General features: G+C 51.9%; 4 protein-coding genes across 5 annotated transcripts; 2 read left to right on the forward strand and 2 right to left on the reverse strand.

Moving 5' to 3' along the window:
- Window positions 1-1,774: 1,774 nt before the first annotated feature.
- Window positions 1,775-6,416, reverse strand: tbcb (tubulin folding cofactor B). 2 transcript variants are annotated; one of them, XM_060074500.1, is made up of 8 exons: window positions 6,341-6,416; window positions 5,516-5,634; window positions 5,200-5,335; window positions 4,781-4,924; window positions 4,274-4,370; window positions 3,472-3,663; window positions 2,721-2,793; window positions 1,775-2,621 (listed from the first exon to the last, which is right to left on the reverse strand). In XM_060074500.1, the coding sequence occupies exons 3-8, from the start codon at window positions 5,317-5,319 to the stop codon at window positions 2,507-2,509; spliced, it is 741 nt and encodes a 246-aa protein (XP_059930483.1). In that variant the 5' UTR covers window positions 5,320-5,335; window positions 5,516-5,634; window positions 6,341-6,416; the 3' UTR covers window positions 1,775-2,506. The 2 variants fall into 2 exon arrangements, with proteins under 2 accessions (XP_059930483.1, XP_059930484.1); XM_060074501.1 differs by lacking the exon at window positions 6,341-6,416 and adding an exon at window positions 6,289-6,305.
- A 72-nt stretch (window positions 6,417-6,488) lies between these two features.
- On the forward strand, window positions 6,489-14,538 carry six5 (SIX homeobox 5). The gene is made up of 3 exons (XM_060074476.1): window positions 6,489-7,273; window positions 8,655-10,072; window positions 10,736-14,538. The coding sequence occupies exons 1-3, from the start codon at window positions 6,564-6,566 to the stop codon at window positions 11,398-11,400; spliced, it is 2,793 nt and encodes a 930-aa protein (XP_059930459.1). The 5' UTR covers window positions 6,489-6,563; the 3' UTR covers window positions 11,401-14,538.
- A 1,870-nt stretch (window positions 14,539-16,408) lies between these two features.
- On the forward strand, window positions 16,409-19,141 carry six9 (SIX homeobox 9). Its single transcript, XM_060074391.1, has 3 exons — window positions 16,409-17,006; window positions 17,548-17,711; window positions 19,023-19,141. Exons 1-3 carry the CDS (start codon window positions 16,629-16,631, stop codon window positions 19,075-19,077), a joined length of 597 nt encoding a protein of 198 aa, XP_059930374.1. The 5' UTR covers window positions 16,409-16,628; the 3' UTR covers window positions 19,078-19,141.
- A 237-nt stretch (window positions 19,142-19,378) lies between these two features.
- Window positions 19,379-27,753, reverse strand: qpctla (glutaminyl-peptide cyclotransferase-like a). Its single transcript, XM_060074390.1, has 8 exons — window positions 27,298-27,753; window positions 26,618-26,931; window positions 26,245-26,391; window positions 24,104-24,397; window positions 22,430-22,591; window positions 21,682-21,781; window positions 20,787-20,903; window positions 19,379-20,053 (listed from the first exon to the last, which is right to left on the reverse strand). The coding sequence occupies exons 2-8, from the start codon at window positions 26,834-26,836 to the stop codon at window positions 19,908-19,910; spliced, it is 1,185 nt and encodes a 394-aa protein (XP_059930373.1). The 5' UTR covers window positions 26,837-26,931; window positions 27,298-27,753; the 3' UTR covers window positions 19,379-19,907.
- Between the last annotated feature and the right edge of the window lie 232 nt (window positions 27,754-27,985).

The raw sequence follows: 27,985 nt of genomic DNA on the forward strand, positions 1-27,985 counted from the left end.
TCGTTGCCCAAGACAATGGCAGCCAGTCTGTCTCTTGTAACATTACCAGGGGTCTGGTTATCTGCTAGGGGGCACGGGGAGGCCATGATGACGTCACAGGGTAGGGTTGTCCCATTTGGTAGGGGATCGGTTAGGGTAGCAATGAGGGGTAGCAATGAGCATGAGCAATGAGGGTTAGGGTTGAGACAGTGAGCAAAGAAACGGGATTGGGCCTGACTCCACCCATTCCAAGTACCTGGACGCGCAATCATGCACGAGCGCGAACAGAGATGCGCGAGAGCGAGCCTGGCTAGCGTAGGTTTTCGTTTAACAACATGGCACTACATTCAGCTGTAAGTTGCACCCAGTACCGCGGGAAGTAGGGGTGCTGGGGGTGCTGCAACACCCCCTGTCCGAGGCCCTGTCTTATCACAGAAAACGATCATTTCTAAAAACTCCGGCCAAAGTGGAGATTTCTGAAAACGCCGGTTATGTGTTGTCGTGTCAACGGGGAGAAACGGGATTTTAGGTTCTGAAGCGTCACATTATGCACCAGGAAATGCTTAACGTCATGTGAGCGCCCGCTGTACCGTATTGGTCCGAATATAAACACAAACCCCAGACGTAAGACGACCTATATTTGGAAAAAAGATTTGAAGACCAGATCTTGTTTTTAAGAATAAATAAATTGTATTCATTGAAATAATATACGAAAATAAAAAGGCATAGAATAAAACACTGCATTGCCACTGATGTGTACACCAAAGACTATTCCTGACACTCCTCTGCCCCGCTGTGTTCGCTCTGGCTGTGGTCGCTCCGAACTGTTTCGGCCCGTGGCAAAGCGAGTCATCCTCGCTGCTGTCCAAGGCATTTTGAGACGCAGCATTTATTTAATGCTCATATGACCTAGTGCTGAAAAAAGGTTATTTTACATTAAACGGTCACATAAATCATTACTATTTTTAGAAAATGTATGTTTGTTTCATATAATTGTATTGGAAGTCCTGGTTTTCACTAGGGTTGCCGCGGTGTGGACATTTTACACCGAGTAATACACTCGACTCGTCTCAACACCGGTATTACCGAGTATAAACGGTATAAACTTTGAAACTAGGTCAACCGCCACACAAGCATCGGTTTTTAGACCCTTCTCGTCCTTCAGTTGCCGCCAACGTTCGAAAGCAGCGCCTAGGATTATTCTTGATTTCAGTTTTTCTCTTTCAGCGTTTTTATTATCAATTACTCTCTGAAAAAGAGTTTTCCTTCTCTTTGCTGGTGGTGGTGGTGGGGATGGTGGCGTCTTGTCTGCCATGGAAATTGTCCAAATGTGGATTAACTAGTTCCAGTAGCTACCGCAGGATAACAACAAACAGGAGCTTGCTCTGGGTCACGAGTACTGCGCGCGAGGGGGAGTGCAGTCCGACCGTTTGATTGACGTACTTACTGTCCAATGCAACTCGGTGGCAATGCAAATGATTGGCTGGAGTTTTTCGAGCCCTGCCCGTTCCACAGATGATTGACAAGTTTAATTTTCATGTCAGTACTTCTAACTCAGTGGCTGTAAGCGGGTTATGATAAGGATTTCAAGTAATTTTGCAAAAATGGCCAAAAAAGCGAATTCCATACCCAACCTTTAATGCGAAATGGTTCACTTTACAGGCAGGTTAACTTTACAATTCCCAAACCCTATGGGTGGATCAATTATTGATGAAGGTTAAAAGGAAAATAAAAATAAAAATTAACATATATAAACATGCTTATATTTGGGAGCATAAAATAAACTAATACAGGCTTGAGGATTTCTCACAAGGACTTTTATTCAAATGGTGTTATTCACATCCATCACTTTCGGGCTCCGGCTGTGACAATGTAAACCTTTGTATTCAACAGTTGTTCGTGCCCTGGTTTGGTGGCTCCTCATCAAACACATCTACAGTATGGTCAAGTCAGTCTTCATGATCTTTTCTTTTTTTTTTATTATAAAAACCATGAACACGCTATATACAAAAATCATATGCAACCATCTTTAGAGTCTGCCAATTATTTATAACAGGAACTAAAGATGATTGAAAAAGGAATCAATCAAATGAAACATGAAATGTGTATCGCAATTCAAACATTCTTAGACTCGTCACTCCTGGAGTGGAGAAAGTGCATTGAACTAAAGACGCCCCTTAAAGCGCCGTCTGCTAGTGTCACTCATGCAGCTAATAAACGCCTGCCAACTGTCAAAATGTGACTTCACCAAATCACCTAGAGTGGACTGCAACCTCGTTACTACGATAAAGATGAAGGCTTCGTTACCGGGAGACGCCGGTGTACCGGGAGACGCCGGTGTACCGGGGCTCCGGGCACTAGCACGCCAACGTTTTGATTCGTGGGGGTGAGTAGGAGATAAAGACGCATGGTACGGTCTGATATTAGTGGGCCCCTCTGGGCTGAACAGGCAACAGTAGAACATCAACATGGGGCTTTAAGGCAGAACAACCCGGGGGGGGGGGGGGGGGGGGGGGGACACGGCGGCTTAGATCTCATCCAGCCCGAAGTCCTCCTCGGGGAAGTCCCCCACCGTGATGTTGGTGGGCTTCACGAACGCACCGTACTTGTTCTCGCACTCAAAGTAGCGCTTCCCTCCGACACTGCAGAGGGAGACAGAGAGCGGTGGTTAGACCGCGACACCACGGACATCAACACGGTTCATCGTCAACGGGCAGAGCGCCCCCCTACAGCGTCCGTACCTTCCGTCGTGTTTTCCGAGGGGTTCGTCGTACTTCACCCCCACCCAGTGGCCGGGCTTGAAGTCTGCGGTACCTGCAGACACCGGGGGAACGGCGTTCAGAGAAAGGCAAGACATGGAACTTAATGGACGCACTTACTGGATGTTGTACGTCCTGGCACTTAATGTACACACTTATTGTATGGTGTACATTAAGTGCCTCACTAACCCCGTTAGTGAGGTCCCCCCTTCACTTTAGGCGTCTTTGAGTGTTATTAATTATTATTATTCTTCATGTTTAACCTCTGTTTTCCTTTTATTCCTAGTCTGTTTTACATAGTTTTGAATGATGACTATATGCTCTGTAAGGTGACCTTGGGTGTCTTGAAAGGCGCCTCTAAATTAAATGTATTATTATTATTTATTATTACGTCCTGCCTTAACCTGTATGGTTAAGCTCCTTTCACTTAACAATAGTACCTAGCATCGTGTAGCGTCTTATCCTAGCTGTCTCTGTTGTCTACGGGGAATGGGTTAACCTAGTGATAGTTAGTGCTTGCCACTTGGTTCTATGAACTGGTTCTCACTGTACCGACAGAGATATATTGTCAGTTCTCTTTCTTCTGACAAATGTACTTATTGTAAGACGCTTTGGATAAAAGCGTCTGCTAACGGCCCTGAATGTAAATGTAAATGCAGAAGGTCTTCCACCCCACATCCCCCAATCCTCCGTAACCTCCGAGCCCAGAGCTGTGTGACGACCGACCACTTACCGACATACATGACAGCCCCTATCTTGGTGGGCTGCCCGGGGACCTGCACCTGGCAACGGCTCCCCACGGGGATGGCGCTCGCCGCCGCCTCCTCCTTGGCATCGCGGGCGGCCTGCTCGCTCTCCTTGGCGGCCATCTCCTCCTCGTTGAAGCGACCCACCCGCTGCTTCTTCATGAAGGACCTCACCGAGTCTGAGGGACGGAGCGTTGGTTGGAACACATGTACGTATTCTCCTGACATTATGTAGTACATACGTATTCACATGTACGTATTCTCCTGACATTATGTAGTACATACGTATTCACATGTACGTATTCTCCTGACATTATGTATTACATACGTATTCACATGTACGCATTCTCCTGACATTATGTAGTACATACGAATTCACATGTACGTATTCTCCTGACATTATGTAGTACATACGTATTCACATGTACGTATTCCCCTGACATTATTTAGTACATGTACGTATTCTCCTGACATTATTTAGTACATGTACGTATTCTCTTGACATTATCTAGTACATCGTGCCTAGAGCGTGACTTAAAAACACATTTTGGGATTTGTTGGAATTCCTCTTCTTTCAAAATAATTGTATTTATTTATTTCTTTAACCAGATTAAATTGAGCAGCCTCAATTATCCTAAATTACTGTGTAAATACCGGTTGACACGTGTATATTTTAAATATCTAACTAGAGTTTGTATGCGTTATAATAAAAAAACACATTTATGGTGGCGTCATGAGGGTCAATTACTACACGTTGGTACATACATTCAACATACACACACAATGTACCTGATTTCTTTGCATAAGCATCGTCTGAGATGGTGAACTTCTCCACCTTGGACAGGTCACTGAACTCCCCTTCCTTCGCCCCACTGCGGTCCACCACCTTGGAGATCACAGCGATACACGTTTACACCGGCAGCTCGATGGGAAATACACCGTAACCATGATGAGGTCAAAACCAGTCCACGTATTAAAGCCAGGATACTATAGATCAAAGCTATTTTGATTTTCTCATCCCAGCTGCTTTATGGTTCCTGGCTTAACCCAGTATAATGCCAGGTATGATGATGTGGTTGAACTTCCATTGAGGTGGGGACAAATCCTGTGGGCAGCCTTATAAAAAAAGTGAATCAGGCTTTAAGTATGGTTGGATCTCGACTTGACCGGGGAGATCTTTACATCCAGTGGAGGCAAAGCAGTTTCCCTATTCAGACCAGATATTGGGCAGCATCGCCTCCACCCCATCCTAACCTCTAGTCTGCACGGGTCCCTGCATCACCAACGTCTACCTACGTGTATGCGGCAGTCGTCGTCCACGGGGTAGGAGCCCAGCAGCGCGTCGTTGTCGTCCATCTTCACCAGGAACTGGTCGCTGGTGCTGTACAGCTCCAGGTCCATGCAGGACACGGGCGTACCCACCACCATCTCCAGTTTACCCTGAACGCACGGGCAGAGCGGTGAAGGGGATTAGACCAGCTCACAGTGCGACAGGAGACGTGTGACCACATATCTTTCACTTTGTTGTTACTTATGGTTTTGTCTGTCTCGTTATCATGCCGTCTATTTATTGTTGAATGTTTGTTGTTCATTGTAGGGCACGTACCTTAGTTACCAAAACGTATTCCTTGTATGTGGATAAACTACTTGGCAATATACTCCTTTCTGATTCTGATACATCCCCACCCAGACCCCCTGGTGAACGTGTACCGCACCTTGAAGTCGGCGATGCAGAGGCCTCTGCTGTACTTCTTGTTCACTTCGAAGGAGCTCAGGGTGCTGGTCAACCGCACCGCCACGATGGGGTTGGTGACGACTGTCAGTCCCCCGTCCATGACTGCGCAGGAACGACTGAATGGGGACACACACACAGGGGGTTAGCAACAACAGCTAGTTAGCATGATGTTACCAGAGTAACGTAGATACACTGGGTTAGCGACACTAGCTAGTTAGCATGCTGTAACCAGAGTAACGTTATATACAGGAGGTTAGCAACACCAGCTAGTTAGCATGCCTACAATAGTTACTTACAGATATCTCCTTGGGTGTTGGTATAGAAACGAGGAGGAATACAACAAGCAACCGGGCGTATTACTCAAGCGCTGTGATGTCGCAAAAGGTCTGGAAGGTTCCTCCCTCTCATCACGTGACTAGGCGAGAATGGGAACAAGTCACACAAACGACCAATGAAAACGCGTCATTACAAAGACACCACCCGGCCACACCCACTTTGAGCTTGACAGACAGGACCGTTAACAAATAGGGATGCGGGCCAACAGCACGCATCGGCTAGCAACGATATGAGGAACGACCGCTTGATGTCGCTGCAGGCTGAGTTGCCAATGTTATTTTTTAGGAGTAAATATATTCTTAAAGATATATATATATATATATATATAATGTAAAAAAAAATTATATATCATAAAAATATATATTGATGTAGCTTGCACCTACTTAACATCCAACCTACATGCATGCTACGCAGATTACCTACGAGTCCATTATTGAACCACCATCAAAAATTGCCCATAAAAATAAGTCTAATAATTGCATGTGAGTAAATATGAATGGGGGGTTCTTAAGAGTGTTAGTGCACTCTCTATATCCTCTGAAATTATAGTCCATAAGAATAGGAATGTTTTATACAATCGGTCTTTGGCGGTTTCTCAGGCAATTTCCAATAAATGACCAAAATATATACGTTTGGCCTTCTTGTCACAATGTACCCGTTTTCTCCTTTCCCTTTTCTGAGCTTGTAAAGGTTGGAAAGCACTTTTACTCAAGTACTACACCACATTACTTACCTTTTGCTTCTTATTTACTGACTTACCTTTTACTTCTTATTTAGTTATGTACCTTTTACTTCACTGTATGTATCCATTCCCAAACGATATCTATATCTATCTGGATAGATAGTATATTAGGGTGGGTGTATCTAAATAAATGATCGCTTCCAGCTCCAGATCAACACGGTGACGGGTTGTGGGCGGGGCCAACCCTCCCAACATCCATCATCTACTGCGACGTGAGGATGAAGAGAGGGAGGAGGAGGAGGAACTAGAAAAAGTTACAGCGAAAAATGGCTTCCTTGTCTTCGGAGTCTGCAAAACAATCCGAGGATAGCCCAGAGGAGCCCGCTGGAGTGGAGACCAACTCGGAGCAAAAAGAGGACAGCGATCCGGACGAAGTTTCCGAACGATTACTCCAAACTTTCCAGAAGTCGGCGCTGAGCTTCTCCCCGGACCAGGTGGCGTGTCTGTGCGAAGCGCTGCTGCAGGCGGGCAACGCGGAGCGCCTGCACAGGTTCCTCTGCACCATACCCCCGTCCGCCGAGCTGCTACGTGGCAACGAGACCCTGTTGAAGGCCCGGGCGCTGGTCGCTTTCCACCGGGAGGACTTCAAGGAGCTGTACGCGATCCTCGACAGCTACGACTTCCACCCGGGGAACCATGGGTTCCTGCAGGACCTCTACCTCCGGGCGCGCTACAAGGAGGCGGAGAGGTCGCGGGGTCGCAGCCTCGGAGCTGTGGACAAGTACCGTCTGAGGAAGAAGTTCCCCCTCCCCAAGACCATCTGGGACGGGGAGGAGACCGTCTACTGCTTCAAGGAGAAGTCCCGCAATGCGCTGAAGGAGTGCTACAAGAGCAACAGGTACCCGACCCCGGACGAAAAGAAGAACCTGGCCAAAGTCACCGGGCTGTCGCTCACACAAGTCAGCAACTGGTTCAAGAACCGGCGGCAGCGGGACCGGACCCCCTCCGGGACCCCTTCCGGGACCCACAGCAAGAGGTAAGCCCGTCTAAGAGGTTGAGGTACACCGCGATTCACGAACGCAACCATGGTTTACTAAATGTCCGCATTCAGCCCCAAACAACATTGCATTGTATATTAACGCCTCCAGCACCGTAGTTGTAGTGTTGCTAATGTTTGGGAGCGATACCGAGTCCTACTAGAGACTAGAAGACTCAGTTTCTTGACCGAGAAGAAATCGGCAATAAAACAAGTCAAACCCTGATGTCCACACGGCGGACCCTGCTCTGACAGGCCACCGGTCCCCAGACAGACAGCAGACTGATGCGGGCCCCCAGAGCATGTTGCTTTGTTATGAAATGTGAGATCCAGGCACCCCGCGGAGTCTCAAGTTTCCTGAAACCCAGCACCGGTCCACTGAGCCTGCTCCCTCCCCGGGGACAGGGCAGACATACATGAGGCTATCTCCAGTATCTAGTTCTTTGTAGAAGATAATTGCACAAAAAATAACATTTACTGCCGTGCATAATAATGCGCTGAGAGATACAACAGACCTGATTTAGCCTCTAAACCGCAGCGCTACTATCAGTTTCTGTGGGCTGCTTTGGTCATGCAGGGAAATCGTTGCACACATTGACAGTAAGCCGTCAACACATGAGCACTGCGTGATTAGTTATGTCGACTATGGGGTAAAACGGGTTTATTTTTTGCATAAATTAATGCTTGGTTTCATAGGGTTATTAAGTATTTATAAAATCAAATGGGATATTATTGCTTTTTAATGAGGCTGTAAGATAGCCATCTAAGAAGTATCTGCCAAATTATCTATACAATGCGAGACAAATAAAATACATGTAAATCATGTACATATACACACTGTAATATAAATGTGACTAGTGACATGCCATACTTTGGAGGGTACTGTCATGTTTTTAGATTGACCTTCAAACACACACTTCACACACACCTTCCCCGTACAAACACACACTACACACACCTTCCCACACAAACACACACCTTCCCGCACAAACACACACTACACACACCTTCCCCGTACAAACACACACTACACACACCTTCCCGCACAAACACACACTACACACACCTTCCCCGTACAAACACACACTACACACACCTTCCCGCACAAACACACACCTTCCCGCACAAACACACACTACACACACCTTCCCCGTACAAACACACACTACACACACCTTCCCACACAAACACACACTACACACACCTTCCCACACAAACACACACTACACACACCTTTCGGCACAAACACAAACACACACTTTCACCTCACTCACACACACTACACACACCTTCCCGTGACAAACACACACTAAACACTCACAAACAAACACACACTTCCCCCTCCCCCCTCCCCCACCCACCCTGTCCTCTCGTGTTCCAGCGACTCCGACGGGAACCAGAGCTCCGAGGACGAGGTCCACATGGACGACGAGCCGCCCCGGGACCCGGTGGGGGCCAGCCCCCCCATCCTCTCCTTCTCGGCGGTCCCGGGCTCCGGGGGGGGCCAGCTCATCCTCAACGGGACCAACGGCTTCCTCAGCGCCGCCCAGCCGCTGCTGCTCAACGGGGCGGGGCTCATCCTGAACGGGCTGACCCTGGGGGAGTGCGGCACGGTGACCCTGAGCCCGGTGGGGGGGCACCCCCCCCTCCTCCTCAACGGGGCCCAGGTCGTCGCCAAGCCCGGCCCCGCCCTGCAGGGCCCCTCTCTGCCGGGGCCCGACGGGGCGGGGGCCAGACTCAACGGGCTGACCCAGCTGGTGCTGAGCGCCGAGGCCGCCCCCCCCGGGGGCCCCGCCGCTCAGCACGGGCCGGAGGCCAAGGGCCCCGGGGGGGGGCCCCTGGACTTCATCACCGCCCCCCCGGGGATGGGGTCAGAGGGCGCCGGGCGGACCCTCTCCTCCTCCTCCTCCTCCTCGTCCTTATCTCCGTCCCCGTCGGCCGTGGCCCCCCCCCCGGGGGCCCTCCCCTCGCTGGTGTTCGCACAGAGCGCCCCCCCCCTCCCGTCCTCCATGGCCCCCCCGGGCGTGCTGCTCTCCGGCGCGGTGCTGTCCATCCCCGGCCAGCAGGGGGAGTACGTGGTGCTGAGCAGCTCGGGCCCCCAGCTGGCCCCGCCCCCCTCCTCCTCCTCCGGGGGGCCCCCCCAGGTCTACTCCCTCCCCCAGGTGGCCCCCTCCTCCTCCGGGGGGCCCCCCCAGGTCTACTCCCTCCCCCAGGTGGTCCCGTCCATCCAGGGCGTCCCCGTGTCCCAGTTCGTCCAGCGCGCGGCCGGGCTGACGGGGGGCTCCCAGTGCTCCCAGCTGGGCTCCCAGTGCCCCCAGCTGGTCCCCGTCTCCTCCTTCTCCTCCCCCCTCCCCCACTTCCACGCCCCCCCTCCGGGGCAGCCCCCCCCCCACCAGAGCGTGGCCCTGGGTGACGGGGCCACCACCATCGTCTCCGTCACCCAGCTCCCCAGCGGGGCCTTCCCCCAGGGCCTGTCCCTCTCGCTGGGGGGGCCCCCCCAGAACCAGGGGGGCCCCCTCGTGTCCTCCTCCCAGGGGCCCCAGACCAAAGACCCCGTCCCGGCCCCCAGCTCCTCCTCCTCCTCGTCCTTCTTCACCCCGGCCCCCGCCACGCCCTCGCCCTCGCTCTCGGCCGGGGGGGGGCTCCCCCTGCAGATCCTCACCTCTACCCCGGGGGGGGGCGGGGGTGCCGCGCAGGCCCCCTTCAGGCTGAACCCAGTGGGGCCCCTCCAGAGTCTGGGGGCCCCCGGCGTGCAGCTGCTCAACTCGGGGGTGATCCAGCTGCCGTCGTCACCCGGAGGTAAGGGCCCTCAGGGCGGGGGGGGGGGGGGGGGGGGCACGGTACACACACACGTAACTCTGTTCAGCGCAGCCCTTTTAGCGGTTGTGGTTTTCTTGTCCCTCTTCCTGAATACATTAGTGTCTTTTTGAACCAGCTGCGTGTTCCAGGGTCCATACTATCCATACTATCCATACTATCCATACTATCAATACTATCAATACTTACTAGCCTACGTTTGAGTATTTAGGGCGTTCCGATTCAGATCGGGCGAAAACAAGTGTACTGAAAGGACCCGGATGGTGTACTCGAAACGGTCAAATCGCGAAGTGTGTGGCGATGTACACTTTTCGTACTCAACGGCAGCCATCTTAGCTACGTAGCGGAAGAGGGCGGAGCCAAAGTCGGCGCATTTTCCACACAGCCTGCGTTAATAGTCATTTTGTAGTTTTTATAGCTGCTAGGCGTAAAGAGTTCACCGTTCAAAGCGGGATGTTTATTGTTAATGAGCGCACTTAGTGAGTACGGAGAGTGTACTACGTTAAGCGTATCGGGACACGGCCCTGGTGTCCTGTTATTGAGTCAAAAGGGAAGCTGTGTAAAGGTTGTGGGAGGAGGCGACGTTGATGTTTCCTCTGCAGTGTATGTGAAGGATGACTGACCCAGTTCCCCCCCCGCCCCCAGGTAACCTCCTGCTGGGAGGGGGCCCGTACCTCAGCGTCCAGCAGGGGAAGCTCATCCTCACCATCCCCGCCGGCATCCAGCTCACCAGCCTGCCCCTGAAGGGCCCCCCCGAGGGCCCCCCCCTCCCGGCCAGCCTGCTCCTCGGCCCCCCGCCGACCCCCGCGGGCGTGTCCCCCCCCGGCGCCCTCGTCTCCTCCCCCCTCAGCTTCATCAACTCCTCCCCGCTGTACGGCGGTCCGGACGGCTACGCCGCGTCCCCCCAGCCGGGCCTGGAGCCCCCCGCCCTCCCCCCCCCGTCCCACCTCCTCACCCCCGAGAGCCTGCTCTCCCTCAGCCCCATGTGCAGCGGGGCCCCCCCCGGCCCCCAGCTCTCCCAGCTCTCCCAGCTCTCCCAGTCCGCGTGGAGCCCGGTGTCGCCGCCCGGCCCGGCGGGCCTGGCGCTGTTCGACGTCCGGGGGGGAAAGGGGGAGCTGGGGGAGGACCCCGCCCTGCTGGGCCTGCCCGGGGGGGAGTCCCTGCTGCTGGGGGGCACGTCCCCGGACCGGGACGGGGGGAGGGGGTCCCCGCTCGGCCCCTCGGAGGACATGGACGAGGACGCTAAGGTCCTGACCCAGCTGCAGTCCGTCCCCGTGGGGGGCGAGGACGAGGACGGGCTGGGGCTGTAGGCCCCGCCCCCCCCCCACCAGCACTCCCACGTTCGTGAGAAACCGAAGGCGCCGCGCGGTGACCGCTATGACCGCGCCCGGAGATTACGTTGCGTTAATAATCCCGACGGACGCAGACGTCCCTCCCTCGCGGAGACGATGAACCAAGGCTGCGTGGGTTCGATGCCAGCCGTGAGGTCGTCTCAGACCTGATACTCACCAGTGGACTAGATATCGATCGACGGGGTTTAAAGTGATGTTGACTTTTTTCGACTGAGCACCGTCTTGCCTGACCCAGAATGTTGTCCTGCAGAGACTGTCTGTCTGCCCTATGGGCGTGCCTCTGTCCGCTCCCCTTTGGCCCGACACCCTCCCCTTCTCACACTATAAACCCTGACGTGCCTTTTATCCGTTGCCTAAAAGCGACATACTCCTGGTGGTGGAGTGGTCGCCAGTCACAGGATCAGAGAGCTTCGGCCTCAGCAAAGGGAAGCTCGAACCGCAGCGCCTCCAATCAGAGTCTCTGGTCGCCACACAGAGTAACCAATCAGCTGCCTTCTGGATCTCTGGTGACCTGTGTTTGGTCACCTTTCAGATGATTTAAAGTGCAGTTATTATGAACAGTGTATCTACTTTATTATTCCCGAGTGTTGGGCTTTTGGCAGACCGACTGAAGATGTGGTGATGAACGCTACACTATAGAACAACTACGTGCACATGATCCTTTACGCTTCGAGGACCAGAAGGTAACGTGTCCTCAGCCAGACGTCCGCATGTTGGCTTTGAATGGTCGTCCTTTCACAGAGCGACTGTGAGATCATCAAGCTACCTTGTAGACTCATCCCTGGGCGCCATGGTTACCAAACCTTTCAGACTCAGTCAGGACACATCCGGCTATGGATTGGACTCCTACAGCATTTCTCTGAGGAACCAGAGGAAAGGTCTGACATTGAACGTTTTAACATCCTCGGGTCAGAGTCCTCAGGCGAGGTCTTTCGGTTTTGTTTTGACATCTCCGTTTTTGTTTTCATATTTTTTTCCCTTGTTCGCAGAAATGCAGAAATGAACCAAAGCAGTCCGATTGCAGAAGCGAGACTAGGATTCCAGTAGGAACAGTGCAGTAAAGAAACGATGAGATTGTTTGTTTTCGTAAAAATACTATACAAGAGATTCAAGGGCCTGCCGCAATATTGAGTCCAGTACCAACCGAGAACAAGCCTGTAATGTCGGAGCCTTCTCACATGACTGGAGAAGAACCTAGGATGTAGAATTAGCTGAGCTGCAATGCAAGGCATCTGAAGTACACACTACGTGATGTGGGGCTGTGTTCCAAGCGAGTACACTTGGGAGATTAGAGCGCCTTTCTACAGATCTTGAAGACGTGGCCGTTACACTAAACACGACTGTGACTCGACAGATTTGGACTTTTTGTTTGTTTGTTTGTTGTAATGTGATTTTCTTTAACTTAAAGTGCCTTATGTTTTAGATCCAAGTGTATCATTTTTACAAAGAGCGTATTTGCTGTATGATACAGCAAAACTAGCGGGGTGTCCTACACTCTAGACATTCTCCAGTTTTCATGTTTAAACTACATTGTTGTCTGATTTACCTCTAATAATGAAATGTAAAACACTCCTGGTGCGGTCAGTCCCTCCATCTCCTCCTCCTTTTATGTTTTGCACATTTCATTTGCATGATGTTTACACTGCACTGCTGTGTTATGAAAAACAGATTCTGAAATGTGGGCTGTGGTCACCGGCTCCCGGCTTAAAGGAAACTTCCAAGAGACGTTTGAGTGGAAAGTCCTAAGACCTGGAGCGGATCACCGGCTGGAATCGAGTTGACTTGTTACACTTCAGTTCCCTCCATTGAAAACATTAAACACACCAATTTGTGAGCTGTCCAGTGCCATAACACAGGGGGTAGGCTTGATTAAGGTACACATTGCTATGTTCAATGCAGCACATTTAGCTATAATAACAGCGATTGTGTTCTATTGTCTCTTTGTCTGATTATATATTTGTGTATACATAGTCTTTTTGAACCATGTACCCATTACTTTACATTTTTAAAACTGCATGTTATTTAGTCAAATGGAAGTTCTATAAATGTTTGTAATAGGAAGCGACATTAATATTGTCGCCCATATCTTGTTTTTTTTAAGTGTTAAATTACACCATTGTGAAAACGGTATCCATTTTCTTTTGGGCCAAATGTATGTGGACAGCTACAGAGTAGGGGTGGGAATCTCTTGGCACCTCGTGATTCGATTCCGATTATGAGGTCAACGATTCGATTCTGAAGCGATTATCGATGCACCTCGATGCAACAATTTATTTTATGTACATTTTCATGCAGGATTTTCAAAAATATATATAGGGTTATATATTTGTGATGATCATTAAAGACATCAACAGATGAATTAACTTATCTTATTATTTTATAAGAGAGAAGGCTTTTGTCACAAATATGACTGAATGCAATAATCAATGCAGCTTGCATTATAACACAATATGGAATATTCTTTTCTATGTCATTGAAGAAAAAGCTGCTCTTGAATTAGAAGAATTTAATTGGATTACAAAAATTATCCCTCTCTGGGGAACAGAGTGTTGCAGCAGGATAAATAAAAATGAATTCCGATTAATTGATCTGCATCGAGACAATCGTTCTAGCGAGAATCGCGATGCATTGAAGAATCGATTATTTTTCCCACCCCTACTACAGAGTATAAAATGTATTTTCTTTGAGACAAAAATAATGTGTAAACCTGAACACAATTTGAATCTTACCCGACAGAGATTAGGAGGCAAGGGAAGAAGCGGTGGAATGAGTAAATCTTTAGTCAATGTTGGGCGTTGGCTGAGTTTATAAAGCCCATATTAATGTTTTCAATATGCTGTTACAATACGTCTGTACAATCATAGCCCACATGTTTGTTGTGTTTAGTCTACGATGTAATGCATGTACTCCACCCACTTCGATCGTACGCCTCTGGAATTACCAAAGAAAATGCGCATTTAAAAGACTTTTGGATGGCTTTGAAAGGGATTGATGTTTTCTACTTGTCTGTCGTTTTTATCGTTTTGTACTCAGAAACATTCTATTTTTTATATGACTTTGTCATGCTATTGTAATAAACTACATTGACAAAAGGAGGGTCAAGTGTTTGAAGGGATTTGTTCGATGAACACTTTAGCATCGGAGCACTGGGAGACAGAGTGGACCTCACCTGAGTGGACCTCACCAGAGTGGACCTCACCAGAGTGGACCTCACCTGAGTGGACCTCACCAGAGTGGACCTCACCTGAGTGGACCTCACCAGAGTGGACCTCACCAGAGTGGACCTCACCTGAGTGAACCTCACCTGAGTGGACCTCACCTGAGTGAACCTCACCAGAGTGGACCTCACCAGAGTGGACCTCACCTGAGTGGACCTCACCTGAGTGGACCTCACCTGAGTGGACCTCACCTGAGTGGACCTCACCAGAGTGAACCTCACCAGAGTGAACCTCACCTGAGTGGACCTCACCTGAGTGGACCTCACCAGAGTGGACCTCACCTGAGTGGACCTCACCTGAGTGGACCTCACCAGAGTGGACCTCACCTGAGTGAACCTCACCTGAGTGGACCTCACCTGAGTGGACCTCACCTGAGTGGACCTCACCTGAGTGGACCTCACCTGAGTGAACCTCACCTGAGTGGACCTCACCAGAGTGGACCTCACCTGAGTGGACCTCACCTGAGTGGACCTCACCAGAGTGGACCTCACCAGAGTGAACCTCACCAGAGTGGACCTCACCAGAGTGGACCTCACCTGAGTGAACCTCACCTGAGTGGACCTCACCTGAGTGGACCTCACCAGAGTGGACCTCACCTGAGTGGACCTCACCTGAGTGGACCTCACCAGAGTGGACCTCACCTGAGTGGACCTCACCAGAGTGGACCTCACCAGAGTGAACCTCACCTGAGTGGACCTCACCAGAGTGGACCTCACCTGAGTGGACCTCACCTGAGTGGACCTCACCAGAGTGGACCTCACCTGAGTGGACCTCACCTGAGTGGACCTCACCAGAGTGGACCTCACCAGAGTGGACCTCACCTGAGTGGACCTCACCAGAGTGGACCTCACCAGAGTGGACCTCACCAGAGTGGACCTCACCTGAGTGGACCTCACCTGAGTGAACCTCACCTGAGTGGACCTCACCAGAGTGGACCTCACCTGAGTGGACCTCACCTGAGTGGACCTCACCAGAGTGGACCTCACCTGAGTGGACCTCACCTGAGTGGACCTCACCAGAGTGAACCTCACCAGAGTGAACCTCACCTGAGTGGACCTCACCTGAGTGGACCTCACCAGAGTGGACCTCACCTGAGTGGACCTCACCTGAGTGGACCTCACCAGAGTGGACCTCACCTGAGTGAACCTCACCTGAGTGGACCTCACCTGAGTGGACCTCACCTGAGTGGACCTCACCTGAGTGAACCTCACCTGAGTGGACCTCACCAGAGTGGACCTCACCTGAGTGGACCTCACCTGAGTGGACCTCACCAGAGTGGACCTCACCTGAGTGGACCTCACCTGAGTGGACCTCACCAGAGTGGACCTCACCAGAGTGAACCTCACCAGAGTGAACCTCACCTGAGTGGACCTCACCTGAGTGGACCTCACCTGAGTGGACCTCACCTGAGTGGACCTCACCAGAGTGGACCTCACCTGAGTGGACCTCACCTGAGTGGACCTCACCTGAGTGGACCTCACCAGAGTGAACCTCACCTGAGTGGACCTCACCTGAGTGGACCTCACCAGAGTGAACCTCACCTGAGTGGACCTCACCTGAGTGGACCTCACCTGAGTGGACCTCACCTGCCGGGGGAGGGCGCCTATTTGTCTAGTGAAATCTACCCAAATGGGCTGCGTGTTGTTGTCGTTGCACGGCCATTTACCTCCATCTCTGGATGAATGGAAACACAACGGGTGTGCGTGTGTGCGTGTCTGTGTGCGTGTGTGCGTGTCTGTGTGCGTGTCTGTGTGCGTGTGTGCGTGTCTGTGTGCGTGTGTAGGAGAGGCACGATGTTTTCGCAGCCCTCACTCTCAGGTTACAAGTTAAACACCGTGAGCTCTGACAAAGGGAAAGGGGCAGGATGAAAACAAAGCTCCGATGTAATGAGCGAACCCCTGCAGTCCGACCCAGGCGCCCAGTCCTCCCAGTCCTCCCAGTCCTCCCAGTCCTCCCGTCGCCCCCACCATGGACGTGGTGTTCTCGTCCGAGCAGGTGGCCTGCATGTGCGAGGTGCTGCTGCAGGCCGGGAGCATGGACCGCCTCACCTCCTTCCTGCACAGCCTGGCGCCGTCGTCGGCGGCGCTGGAGAGCGTGCTGAAGGCGCGCGCCGTGGTGGCCTTCCACCAGGGCCGCTACGCCGACCTCTACGGCCTGCTGGAGGCCCGCCCCTTCTCGCCGCGCTGCCACGCCCCGCTGCAGCAGCTGTGGCTGCGGGCGCACTACGCCGAGGCCGAGAGGCAGCGCGGGCGCCCGCTCGGCGCCGTCGGGAAGTACCGCATCAGGAGGAAGTTCCCCCTGCCCGCCACCATCTGGGACGGGGAGCAGACCAGCTACTGCTTCAAGGTACGGGGGGGGGGGAGGCTAGGGGGAGTACCTTGGAGGCTAGGGGGAGGCCCCGGGCTGAGAGGGGGCCCGAGGCCCCGTAAAGAGAGGCTGGGTCACATGTTGACTTACGTCTGTGGTTCCTTTGTGTTAATGTTGTAACACAGAGGCCTAAACAATTTTTTTGGTTTGGTTCCGGTTTCCGACCGACCCAAATTATTTAATGAGCTTTATAAAAAAAAAGGATATATATTTTTTTTTATGCAAACTATAATTACGATTTGGTACAGCACCTCTTCATTCTGTACAAGGATGAGCGAATTTTCTCGTTTTTAAATGAAAACAACCTACCTATCATTCGCTGCCGATGGAAAAAATAAAATAAAAAATAAAATAAATTCCCTACCTACCCATGACCTCAACTGACAACCAACAGGAACCAAACTTTTTTTTTTTTTAGGCCGGATTAGATTGTACACCTTGTCTGTGGGGGCGAAGGTTCCACTCCCCGGCGGTGGTTATCTGACACTGTGCTGGGTTCCCCTCGGTGCCTTGCTCGTAGGAGAAGTCGCGCCACGTGCTGCGGGAGTGGTACCACTACAAGGCGTACCCCTCGACCCACGAGAAGCGGGAGCTGGCCACGGCCACGGGGCTGACCGTCACGCAGGTCAGCAACTGGTTCAAGAACCGCCGGCAGAGAGACCGCAGCGCCAGCGGGCCAGACAGGTCGGTACCACTAACCTAACCTCAACTAACCTACCCTACTCTAACCTAACCTCAACTAACCTACCCTACCTTAACTTCAACTAACCTACCCTACTCTAACCTAACCTCAACTAACCTACCCAGACAGGTCGGTACCACTAACCTAACCTCAACTAACCTACCCTACTCTAACCTAACCTCAACTAACCTACCCTACCTTAACTTCAACTAACCTACCCTACTCTAACCTAACCTCAACTAACCTACCCAGACAGGTCGGTACCACTAACTTAACCTCAACTAACCTAACCTACCCAGACAGGTCGGTACCACTAACTTAACCTCAACTAACCTACCCTACTCTACTCTAACCTCAACTAACCTACCCTACCTTAACCTCAACTAACCTAACCTACTCTAACCTAACCGCAACTAACCTAACCTACCCTACTCTACTCTAACCTAACCAACTCTAACCTAACCTAGCCTACCCAGACAGGTCGGTACCACTAACTTAACCTCAACTAACCTACTCTACTCTAACCTCAACTAACCTACCCTAAGCTAACCTCAACTAACCTAACCTACCTTAACCTCAACTAACCTAACCTACTCTAACCTAACCTACCCAGACAGGTCGGTACCACTAACTTAACCTCAACTAACCTACCCTACCTTAACCTCAACTAACCTAACCTACTCTAACCTAACCTACCCAGACAGGTCGGTACACTAACTTAACCTCAAATAACCTACCCTAACCTAACCTCAACTAACCTAACCAGACAGGTCGGTACACTAACTTAACCTCAACTAACCTACCCTACTCTAACCTAACCTAATCTCAATTAACCTAACCTACCCAGACAGGTCGGTACCACTAACTTAACCTCAACTTACCTACCCTACTCTAACCTAACCTAAACTAATCTCAATTAACCTAACCTAACCGGTCGGTACCACTAACTTAAGCTCAACTAACCTAACCTACTCTAACCTAACCTCGACTAACCTAACCTAACCTCAGCTATCCTACCCTAACTTAACCCGACAGGTTAGTACCACTAACTTAACCTCAACTAACATACCCTAATCTAACCCGACAGGTCGGTACACTAATTTAACCTCAACAACCTAACCTAACCTCAACTAACCTAACAGGTCGGCACCCACTAACCTAACCTATCCTAACGTAACCGAGCCCGACAGGTCGGTACCACTAACCTAACCTAACCTAACTTAAACTAACCTGACCTGATCTAACTTGGCTAACAGGTTGGTATCTACTAACCTCACATAACCTAACCTGAATTTCTCCTTTCATTCCTGCAGTTTTTACACACTTTGCCCGAACGGAGGCTTGGAGGGAAGTCTATCGGACGTCTGACCCCTCCTCTCCCCCTCCTCCTCCTGCCCCTCCTCCTCCTCCTGCCCCTCCTCCTCCCCCTCCCCCTCCTCCTCCCCCTCCTCCCTCTCCTCCCCCCCCCCCCCTCCTCCTCCTCCTCCTCCTCTCCTCCCACCCCCTCCTCCTCCTCCTCCTCCTCCCCCTCCTCCCCCGGAGTTTACAACCTGAACGTCCATCTTGAACCATGACTATTCTAATTATTAATATTGTTAGACTTTGTATTTGCTGTACGATGCAACACTCCCCTAAGAGATGTCTTTGTGTTAATAAAAAGAAACCAATCTTTTCAGTTCCAAGTTTATTGAGTGTTGTTTTTCAAACCCTAGATGAAGGGGAAATGTGAAATGGAGAATGTCCGTGGGTAGAGAGGTATATTCATGCGATACTGAAGACGGACAGACAGATAACCGAATCCTGAATAGAGATTCATTCAAATTCACATGATGGTTTCCTCTGCGATTTGTAAAGACGTACCATGAACAAGGCAGGTTTCACCAGACATTGAAGTGGAAAAGTCTAACTATTTAATTTGCTAAACTCAATGCATTGGCGACTCAAGAAAAGAGTCCAAAAACTCACCCTAGCGAAGTCTTTGGTAAAGTGAACACTGTTTCATCCCCCATATGACCGGTTCTCCTCCTCCACGGTGAGCCTCATCAGGCCGGGAGCGAGCGAGGAACCGGAGCTCCGGCTTCTAGTTCTGTCGATGCGTTGTCCGACCTTGCTTCGTCCCCAGCGGGTCACCCTCCTCTTCCTCCGTGTGGTGACGCTCCGGCCCCGGTCGGGCCCCAGAGGGGGTGGGGCAGAGGCCCTCACAGGCCCAGGTACTCGGCCACGAACACGGCCAGGATGCGGGTCAGGTTCTCCACCGTGGGCCGGTGCAGGTTGTCCTCCGTGTCGTCCAGCGTGTGCCAGAAGGCCGGGAAGGGGGTCGCGATCACGTGCAGGATGGGGACCCCTGGGGGGGGGGGGGGGAGCAGAGGGTGGGTTCGACTTCCAAACAGAAGAGGGGGTGGTCCGGGTGAGAGCAGGGTGGGCTGGACAGGGGGGTAGGGAGGCCATCGTAGAGCTGTTCCCGTACCGATACTACCTCAAATAAAGTACGGGTATCGCGAGTACGCAGGTCTATGCGCTGATCCGATACCATCACGTGACCCGATACCGTCACGTGACCCGATACCGTCACGTGACCCGATACCGTCACGTGACCCGATACCGTCACGTGACCCGATTACTACACAGGCAGAGAACATCACAGACCCTACGGTGAGATGCCGCGTCCGTTAGCGGTCTGAGCTGGAAGGTCGGAGTGGGAAACGCGCCATCTCCGATCTACGTATGTTCGAGCTACCAAGTCGGACAAACATCGATGCTCACGTTTAACTTAAAGTATACAAATGCATTATAGATTATAAATTTAAATTATGTAGTTCTAAAATAATTGTCAACAGTAGGTGAAGCGACCAAACATCGCCGTTATCGTAAGAGCCCTTCAATAAGAACAAGTGCCATCAGTAGTTTCAGCGCTAGAGGCTGTATCGGTATATACTCGCTATCGGCCAATGCTCAAGTTCAGGAATCGGGAAGGAAAAAAACTGGTACGGGAACATCTCTGGCCATGAGGGTGTGTCTGCACGTCAGCTCCATCCCCTTCCCTGCCGCCCCAGGTGTGTGTGTCCTAAAGGTCTCACCTTTGTGGAGGAAGGGGATGTGGTCGTCCTGCACGGGGCCCAGGTACACATCCTTCTTGAAGTACATCTGCTCGGCGGGGTGGGAGGTCAGCAGACCCTGCCTGTGGAGACGCTTCTCTGGAGATCAGACGAAGCACCGAGGAGAGCGCAGTCAGCACGGACACAGATCACAAGAGGTACGAGATCACGAGAGGTACGAGATCACGAGAGGTACGAGATCACGAGAGGTACGAGATCACAAGAGGTACGAGATCACGAGAGGTACGAGATCACGAGAGGTACGAGATCACGAGAGGTACGAGATCACGAGAGGTACGAGATCACGAGAGGTACGAGATCACGAGATACGAGATCACGAGAGGTACGAGATCACAAGAGGTACGAGATCACGAGAGGTACGAGATCACGAGAGGTACGAGATCACGAGAGGTACGAGATCACGAGAGGTACGAGATCACGAGAGGTACGAGATCAGGAGATACAAGTTCACGAGATACAAGATCACAAGATCAGAAGTGATACGAGATCAGAAGAGATACGAGATCAGAAGAGATACAAGATCAGGAGAGATACGAGATCAGAAGAGATACGAGACCAGACGAGAGTCGAGATCATGAGAGACAAGATTATGAGAGGTACGAGATCAGGAGAGTCGAGATCATGAGAGGTACGAGATCAGGAGAGTCGAGATCATGAGAGGTACGAGATCAGGAGAGGTACGAGATCAGGAGAGTCGAGATCATGAGAGGTACGAGATCAGGAGAGTCGAGATCATGAGAGGTACGAGATCAGGAGAGTCGAGATCATGAGAGGTACGAGATCAGGAGAGGTACGAGATCAGGAGAGTCGAGATCAGGAGAGGTCTGATGTGAAGGATCACGGGGGTATGGCTGACCTGCGGCGATGAGGCGGTCGAACCAGCGGGCCGTGTTGTCGAAGTGGTTGGCGATCAGAGGGTCCGGCGCACCCAGGAGGTCCAGCAGCACGAAGAGGTCCTGAGGGGGGGACACACGACACAGCTCCGTTAACCTCGTGGGTTCCAGCCCGGAGTCGCTTTAGGACTCTGGCGGGCGTTGGGATCGGATCTCATCGAGGAGTAGAGAACTACAGCAGCAGGATTCAAACCATCTCCACACCGTGGGAAGGTAGTTACATTTATTTTTTGTGCTTTGATAACCGGCGAGAACGCCCGGAATGAATGGAGAGTATGAATGCAGATTTCTGCGACAAGAGAAATACAGCATTTAACCAGGAATTATTCTAAACATGAACAAGACCAAGCGACTCTAAGGTCTCGATGTAAAGTCTGATCGCAAGAGTCGCATTTAAAAACACGTGCGACCTCGCCCTGTCTACGGTCGTGGAGGGAGGGTCAGTCGACGCTGAAGGGTTCACAATAAAGGAACATAAGTTTGTCGGCAGTAAGTGAACCGACTGTACATCGTTGTCATCGTATGAGAACCCTTCAATAAGAACAAGTGCTGTTGGTAGTCAGCTGGAGGCGGTATCGGTATATACTCGGTATCGGCCGATACTCAAGTTCAGGAATCGGGAAGGGGCCCTCTCTACTGGGGGGCCCTCTCTACCGGGGGTCCCTCTCTGCTGGGGGTCCCTGGGTGGGGGTCCCGGGGAGGGGGTCTCACCACGGCCTGCAGCAAGGTGGTGTGGGTGGAGCCGGGGGGGTGGGGCGTGCGGGCCATCCACTCGGACAAGTGCCGCGAGCCGTAGAGCGAGTCCGCCGCGGTCCACTCCTCGAACGACTCCTCGCCGTCGAAGAACACCAGCTGCAGGGTGACGGCAGGCCGCTGATGGGGGAGAGGGGGAGGCAGGGAGACAGAGAGGGGGGAGACAGACAGACAGACAGACAGACAGAATCAAGGCTTATTGACAGAATACACAATAGAGAGGCTTTGTTTGTAGACGTCTGAACGCTTTCAGTCTCTTAAAACCCTCAGGACTAAAATAGTGAAATTAGGTCAACTGCGTTTACAAACGATTTAATCCAAATATAAATTAAATCGCCTACAAACCCTGTTTTTTACGTTGCGTGTCTGTCTGATTTACATATGCAAATGTGTGGCTGAGGGGGCAGGTACGCCTGCTCTGTCTGATTTACACAAAGGGAAATGTGATGACCGTCAGGACAGGAGGGCCCGCAGCCCGGGGCAGAGGAGGACCTCCACCCAAAGACCTCCCCCTACAGACCTCCACCCTACAGACCTCCACCCAAAGACCTCCCCCTACAGACCTCCACCCTACAGACCTCCACCCAAAGACCTCCCCCTACAGACCTCCACCTAAGGACCTCCACCCAAAGACCTCCACCCAAAGACCTCCACCCTACAGACCTCCACCCTACAGACCTCCCCCTACAGACCTCCACCCTACAGACCTCCACCCTACAGACCTCCACCTACAGACCTCCACCCTACAGACCTCCACCCAAAGACCTCCACCTACAGACCTCCACCTAAGGACCTCCACCTAAGGACCTCCACCCAAAGACCTCCACCCAAATACCTCCTCCTAAAGACCTCCCCCCAAAGACCTCCACCTATGGACCTCCACCCAAAGACCTCCTCCTAAGGACCTCCACCTACAGGCCTCCACCTGAAGACCCCCACCTACAGACCTCCACCTACCAACCTCCACCTACCAACCTCCCCCTACAGACCTCCACCTACAGACCTCCACCTGTAGACCTCCACCTACAGACCTCCCCCTACAGACCTCCCCCTACAGACCTCCACCCTACAGACCACCACCCTACAGACCTCCCCTTACAGACCTCCCCTTACAGACCTCCACCTACAGACCCCCACCCTACAGACCTCCCCCTACAGACCACCACCCTACAGACCTCCCCTTACAGACCCCCACCTACAGACCCCCACCCTACAGACTTCCCCTTACAGACCTCCACCTACAGACCCCCACCCTACAGACCCCCACCCTACAGACCTCCACCCTACAGACCACCACCCTACAGACCACCACCCTACAGACCTCCCCCTACAGACCTCCCCCTACAGCCCTCCCCCTACAGACCCTAACCCTACAGACCTCCCCCTACAGACCTCCCCCTACATACCTCCCCCTACAGACCTCCCCCTACAGACCTCCCCTTACAGACCTCCACCTGTAGACCTCCCCCTACAGACCTCCACCTACAGACCTCCCCCTACAGACCTCCCCTTACAGACCTCCACCTGTAGACCTCCCCTTACAGCCCTCCCCCTACAGACCTCCCCTTACAGACCTCCACCTGTAGACCTCCCCTTACAGCCCTCCCCCTACAGACCCCCACCCCCAGCTACCTGCTGCTTCAGGGCCCCCAGCAGGCCGTCCAGGGCGGAGGCCAGCTCCAGCATCATGGCGCAGGGCACGGCCGAGTCGGTGGCCCCCAGGAACACCTTGTCGGGGGCCCGGGCGTCCGGGGGCAGGGCCTTGGAGTCGTAGTGGCAGCAGAGCAGCAGGCGGCGGGGGGTGGAGGGGTCCAGCGTGGCCACCAGGTTGGTGAAGGTGACGGGCCCCCGGGGCGTGGGGGCCTGGAAGGGGTCCAGGTCCACCGTCCAGCCGGCCGACAGAGAGCTCAGCGTGGACGTGATGTGCTGAGGAGAGGAGGGCGAGGTGAGGGGAGGGCCCTGGAGGGGGTCCACTAGGGGGTGGACCCCCTCCCGGTAGGAGGCCCTACACCGGGAGGGGGTCCACTAGGGAGTGGACCCCCTCCCGGTAGGAGGCCCTACACCGGGAGGGGGTCCACTAGGGAGTGGACCCCCTCCCGGTAGGAGGCCCTACACCGGGAGGGGTTCCACTAGGGAGTGGACCCCCTCCTGGTGGGAGGCCCTACACCGGCTCCCTAGGGACCCCTGCAGGCCGCTACTGGAACTGCTGAGGAGCAGTAGTAGTAATAGTGATATAAGTACTAAAGCAGTAGTATAGTAGTGGTAGTAATATAAGTACTAAAGCAGTAGTATAGTAGTAGTAGTAATAGTGATATAAGTACTAAAGCAGTAGTATAGTAGTAGTAGTATAGTAGTAGTAATAATACAAGTACTAAAGCAGTAGTATAGTAGTAGTAGTAATAGTAATACAAGTACTAAAGCAGTAGTATAGTAGTAGTAATAGTAATATAAGTACTAAAGCAGTAGTATAGTAGTCGTAGTAATAGTGATATAAGTACTAAAGCAGTAGTATAGTAGTAGTAATAGTGATATAAGTACTAAAGCAGTAGTATAGTAGTAGTAGTAATAGTAATACAAGTACTAAAGCAGTAGTATAGTAGTAGTAGTAATATAAGTACTAAAGCAGTAGTATAGTAGTAGTAGTAGTAATAGTAATATAAGTACTAAAGCAGTAGTATAGTAGTAATAGTAATATAAGTACTAAAGCAGTGGAATAGTAGTATAGCAGTAGCACCAGCCGTAGCAGCAGCAGTAGTATTGTAGTACTAGTAATATAAGTAGCAGAAGCAGCAGTAGTATATAAGCTGTGGTAAAGTACTATACTAAGCTAGCAGTAGTATAGTAGCAGTAGTAGTATATAAATAGTAGTAGTATTAGTAGTAGCATTGTAGCGGTAGTACTTGAAGTAGTAAGGTAGCAGTAGTAGTACTAGTAGCAGTCGTAGTAATATTAGTACTAGTAGCAGTAGTATAGTAGCAGTAGTATAGTAGCAGTAGTATAGTAGCAGCAGTAGTATAGTAGCAGTAGTATAGTAGCAGTAGCAGCAGTAGTATAGTAGCAGTAGTATAGCAGCAGTAGTATAGCAGCAGTAGTATAGTAGCAGGTGGAGGAGGAGTGACTCTGTGTCGACAGTAGGGCAGTAGTATAGTAGCAGTAGTATAGTAGCAGTAGCAGCAGTAGTATAGTAGCAGTAGTATAGTAGCAGTAGCATAGTAGCAGTAGCAGGTGCAGGTGGAGGAGGAGTGACTCTGTGTCGACAGTAGCAGTAGTATAGTAGCAGTAGTATAGTAGCAGTAGTAGCAGTAGTATAGTAGCAGTAGTATAGTAGCAGTAGTAGCAGTAGTATAGTAGCAGTAGTAGCAGTAGTATAGTAGCAGTAGCAGGTGGAGGAGGAGTGACTCTGTGTCGACAGTAGCAGTAGTATAGTAGCAGTAGCAGTAGCAGGTGGAGGAGGAGTGACTCTGTGTCGACAGTAGCAGTAGTATAGTAGCAGTAGTATAGTAGCAGTAGTAGCAGTAGTATAGTAGCAGTAGTATAGTAGCAGTAGTAGCAGTAGTATAGTAGCAGGTGGAGGAGGAGTGACTCTGTGTCGACAGTAGCAGTAGTATAGTAGCTGTAGTATAGTAGCAGTAGCAGTAGCAGGTGGAGGAGGAGTGACTCTGTGTCGACAGTAGCAGTAGTATAGTAGCAGTAGTAGCAGTAGTATAGTAGCAGGTGGAGGAGGAGTACTCCGTGTCGACAGTAGCAGTACTCGACGGTGTGAACGTGTTTACCTTCCTGACAGCCAGGCTGCCCTGGGTCCCTGGCAGCCGCTCGATGAGGATGGGTCTCAGGTGCGTCTCCCACAGTCGGGTCCCGTCCACCTGGGCTGCCAGGCGCCGCAGCTGGGACGGGGAGGTCTTCACGGGCTTGTGGGACAGCTGGGGGGAGGAGGAGGAGGAGGAGGAGGAGGGGGACAGAGGACAGGCAGACCATAATGAGATGCTGTCATGTCATAAATCCATTACGAATTCTGGATCATATTGAACTCTATCATTACACTCCAGGTAAACATCATCAATGATAGGACATCGATTACTCAATAGGATGCAAACTGAGCAGTGTGTGCGTCTGTGTGTGCGTGCGTGTTTCCGAGAGGTACTTCACCCGATCTTTTGCTAGGTCCACCGCAGGCAGGCGGTTGCTATGGTCACCGCTTGTCTCGTATGACAGACAGATCCCTAAAATCACGGCCAGCATCAGGACCGCGATCAGGCAGAAGATGAGCACGCGGGCCCGTGGCATGCGGATGCGGTCGCATCCGGAGATCGGACCGCCGCCGTGGTTGACCTGGAGGGGCTTGTATCGCCGACTCGATCGGGACATGGTGGTACCGGCGTGGTTGAGGCCTACAATGGAGCGTCTACGTGGTGGTCAGACTCCCACAACACATGGCACGTTTCCCAGCTACGTGTCGAAACCTATAGCGCAGAGAAGGAGAGCGTGGGGCGACCCCGGAACTCTGATCATTAACAGAACGTAACACACGGGACACGTCCTGTGACTGGCACCTATCGATCCCGGAGGGCCTGTTTAGAGAGTACAGTCTAGTGGACGTGTGGATCTATCAATGAGGATCTATCTATGAGGATCTATCCTGAAGCCCAGCCCAACAGGACGGACCATTTCAACTCCTAAATGAGACCATGAACACAACTGTAGGCTCCTACTTGCAGAGCCGGGTTTAACGTTTCTCAGTGAAGTTGAACAGCATAATATCTCACACCATTTACTCGCATGTGCAACGATAAAGGGGATAATGTTCGTGGTCGGTAATAATATTCCACCTGTCATCACATCGACGTGGCGGATGCATCTACGTAGTCCTTTTTCCGCACACTGGAGGGTGGACAGTCATGATGAACGGCTGAACTCGGAGAGAGACGCAGAGCTGCAGGAGAGCAGCGTCTCACTTCCGGGTGTTGTAACGTCGCGTGGGCCGGAGCCTCTTAAAGGGACAGGGACTCTTTACGAGGCCACAACAGTCAACAACATTCTACTGTTGTGACTGGTAAACTATATTCATAAAAATAATCTCATCTCATCTTCATCCGCTTATCCGGGGTCGGGTCGCAGGGGAAGCAGCTCAAGCAGGGGGCCCCAGACTTCCCTTTCCCGGGCCACATTGACCAGCTCTGACGGGGGGATCCCGAGGCGTTCCCAGGCCAGTGTATCTCTCCACCTAGTCCTGGGTCTTCCCCGAGGTCTCCTCCTCACTGGACGTGCCTGAAACACCTCCCAAGGGAGGCGCCCAGTGGGCATCCTTACCAGATGCCCGAACCACCTCAGCTGACTCCTTTCTGTAAGTAAAGGAGCAGCGGCTCTAATCCGAGTTCCTCACGGATGGCTGAGCTTCTCACCCTATCCCTAAGGGAGACGCGAGCCACCCTTCTGAGAAAACTCATCTCGGCCGCTTGTACCCGCGATCTCGTCCTTTCGGTCATCATCACCCAACCCTCATGACCATAGGTCATA

The sequence above is a fragment of the Gadus macrocephalus genome, chromosome 16 (genome assembly GCF_031168955.1).
Source record: "Gadus macrocephalus chromosome 16, ASM3116895v1".
NCBI lineage: Eukaryota > Metazoa > Chordata > Actinopteri > Gadiformes > Gadidae > Gadus > Gadus macrocephalus.

Bases quoted from the DNA above. Each gene is read 5' to 3' on its own strand.
- qpctla (XM_060074390.1), bottom strand. From the start codon at position 26,836: ATGTCCCGATCGAGTCGGCGATACAAGCCCCTCCAGGTCAACCACGGC. The intron at 22,592-24,103 runs GTAGCTGGGGGT...CTCCCCCATCAG, and splicing joins TGGGGGCCCTGAAGCAGCAG to CGGCCTGCCGTCACCCTGCA. The intron at 21,782-22,429 runs GTGAGACCCCCT...TCCCCCCCTCAG, and splicing joins CCACCTTGCTGCAGGCCGTG to GACCTCTTCGTGCTGCTGGA.
- tbcb (XM_060074500.1), bottom strand. From the start codon at position 5,319: ATGGACGGGGGACTGACAGTCGTCACCAACCCCATCGTGGCGGTGCGG. The intron at 2,794-3,471 runs GTAAGTGGTCGG...CGGTGTCTGCAG, and splicing joins AGGGGCTGTCATGTATGTCG to GTACCGCAGACTTCAAGCCC. The intron at 2,622-2,720 runs GTACGGACGCTG...CTCCCTCTGCAG, and splicing joins CTCGGAAAACACGACGGAAG to TGTCGGAGGGAAGCGCTACT.
- six5 (XM_060074476.1), top strand. From the start codon at position 6,564: ATGGCTTCCTTGTCTTCGGAGTCTGCAAAACAATCCGAGGATAGCCCA. The intron at 7,274-8,654 runs GTAAGCCCGTCT...CTCGTGTTCCAG, and splicing joins TCCGGGACCCACAGCAAGAG to CGACTCCGACGGGAACCAGA. The intron at 10,073-10,735 runs GTAAGGGCCCTC...CCCCGCCCCCAG, and splicing joins GCTGCCGTCGTCACCCGGAG to GTAACCTCCTGCTGGGAGGG.
- six9 (XM_060074391.1), top strand. From the start codon at position 16,629: ATGGACGTGGTGTTCTCGTCCGAGCAGGTGGCCTGCATGTGCGAGGTG. The intron at 17,007-17,547 runs GTACGGGGGGGG...CCTTGCTCGTAG, and splicing joins AGACCAGCTACTGCTTCAAG to GAGAAGTCGCGCCACGTGCT. The intron at 17,712-19,022 runs GTCGGTACCACT...TCATTCCTGCAG, and splicing joins AGCGCCAGCGGGCCAGACAG to TTTTTACACACTTTGCCCGA.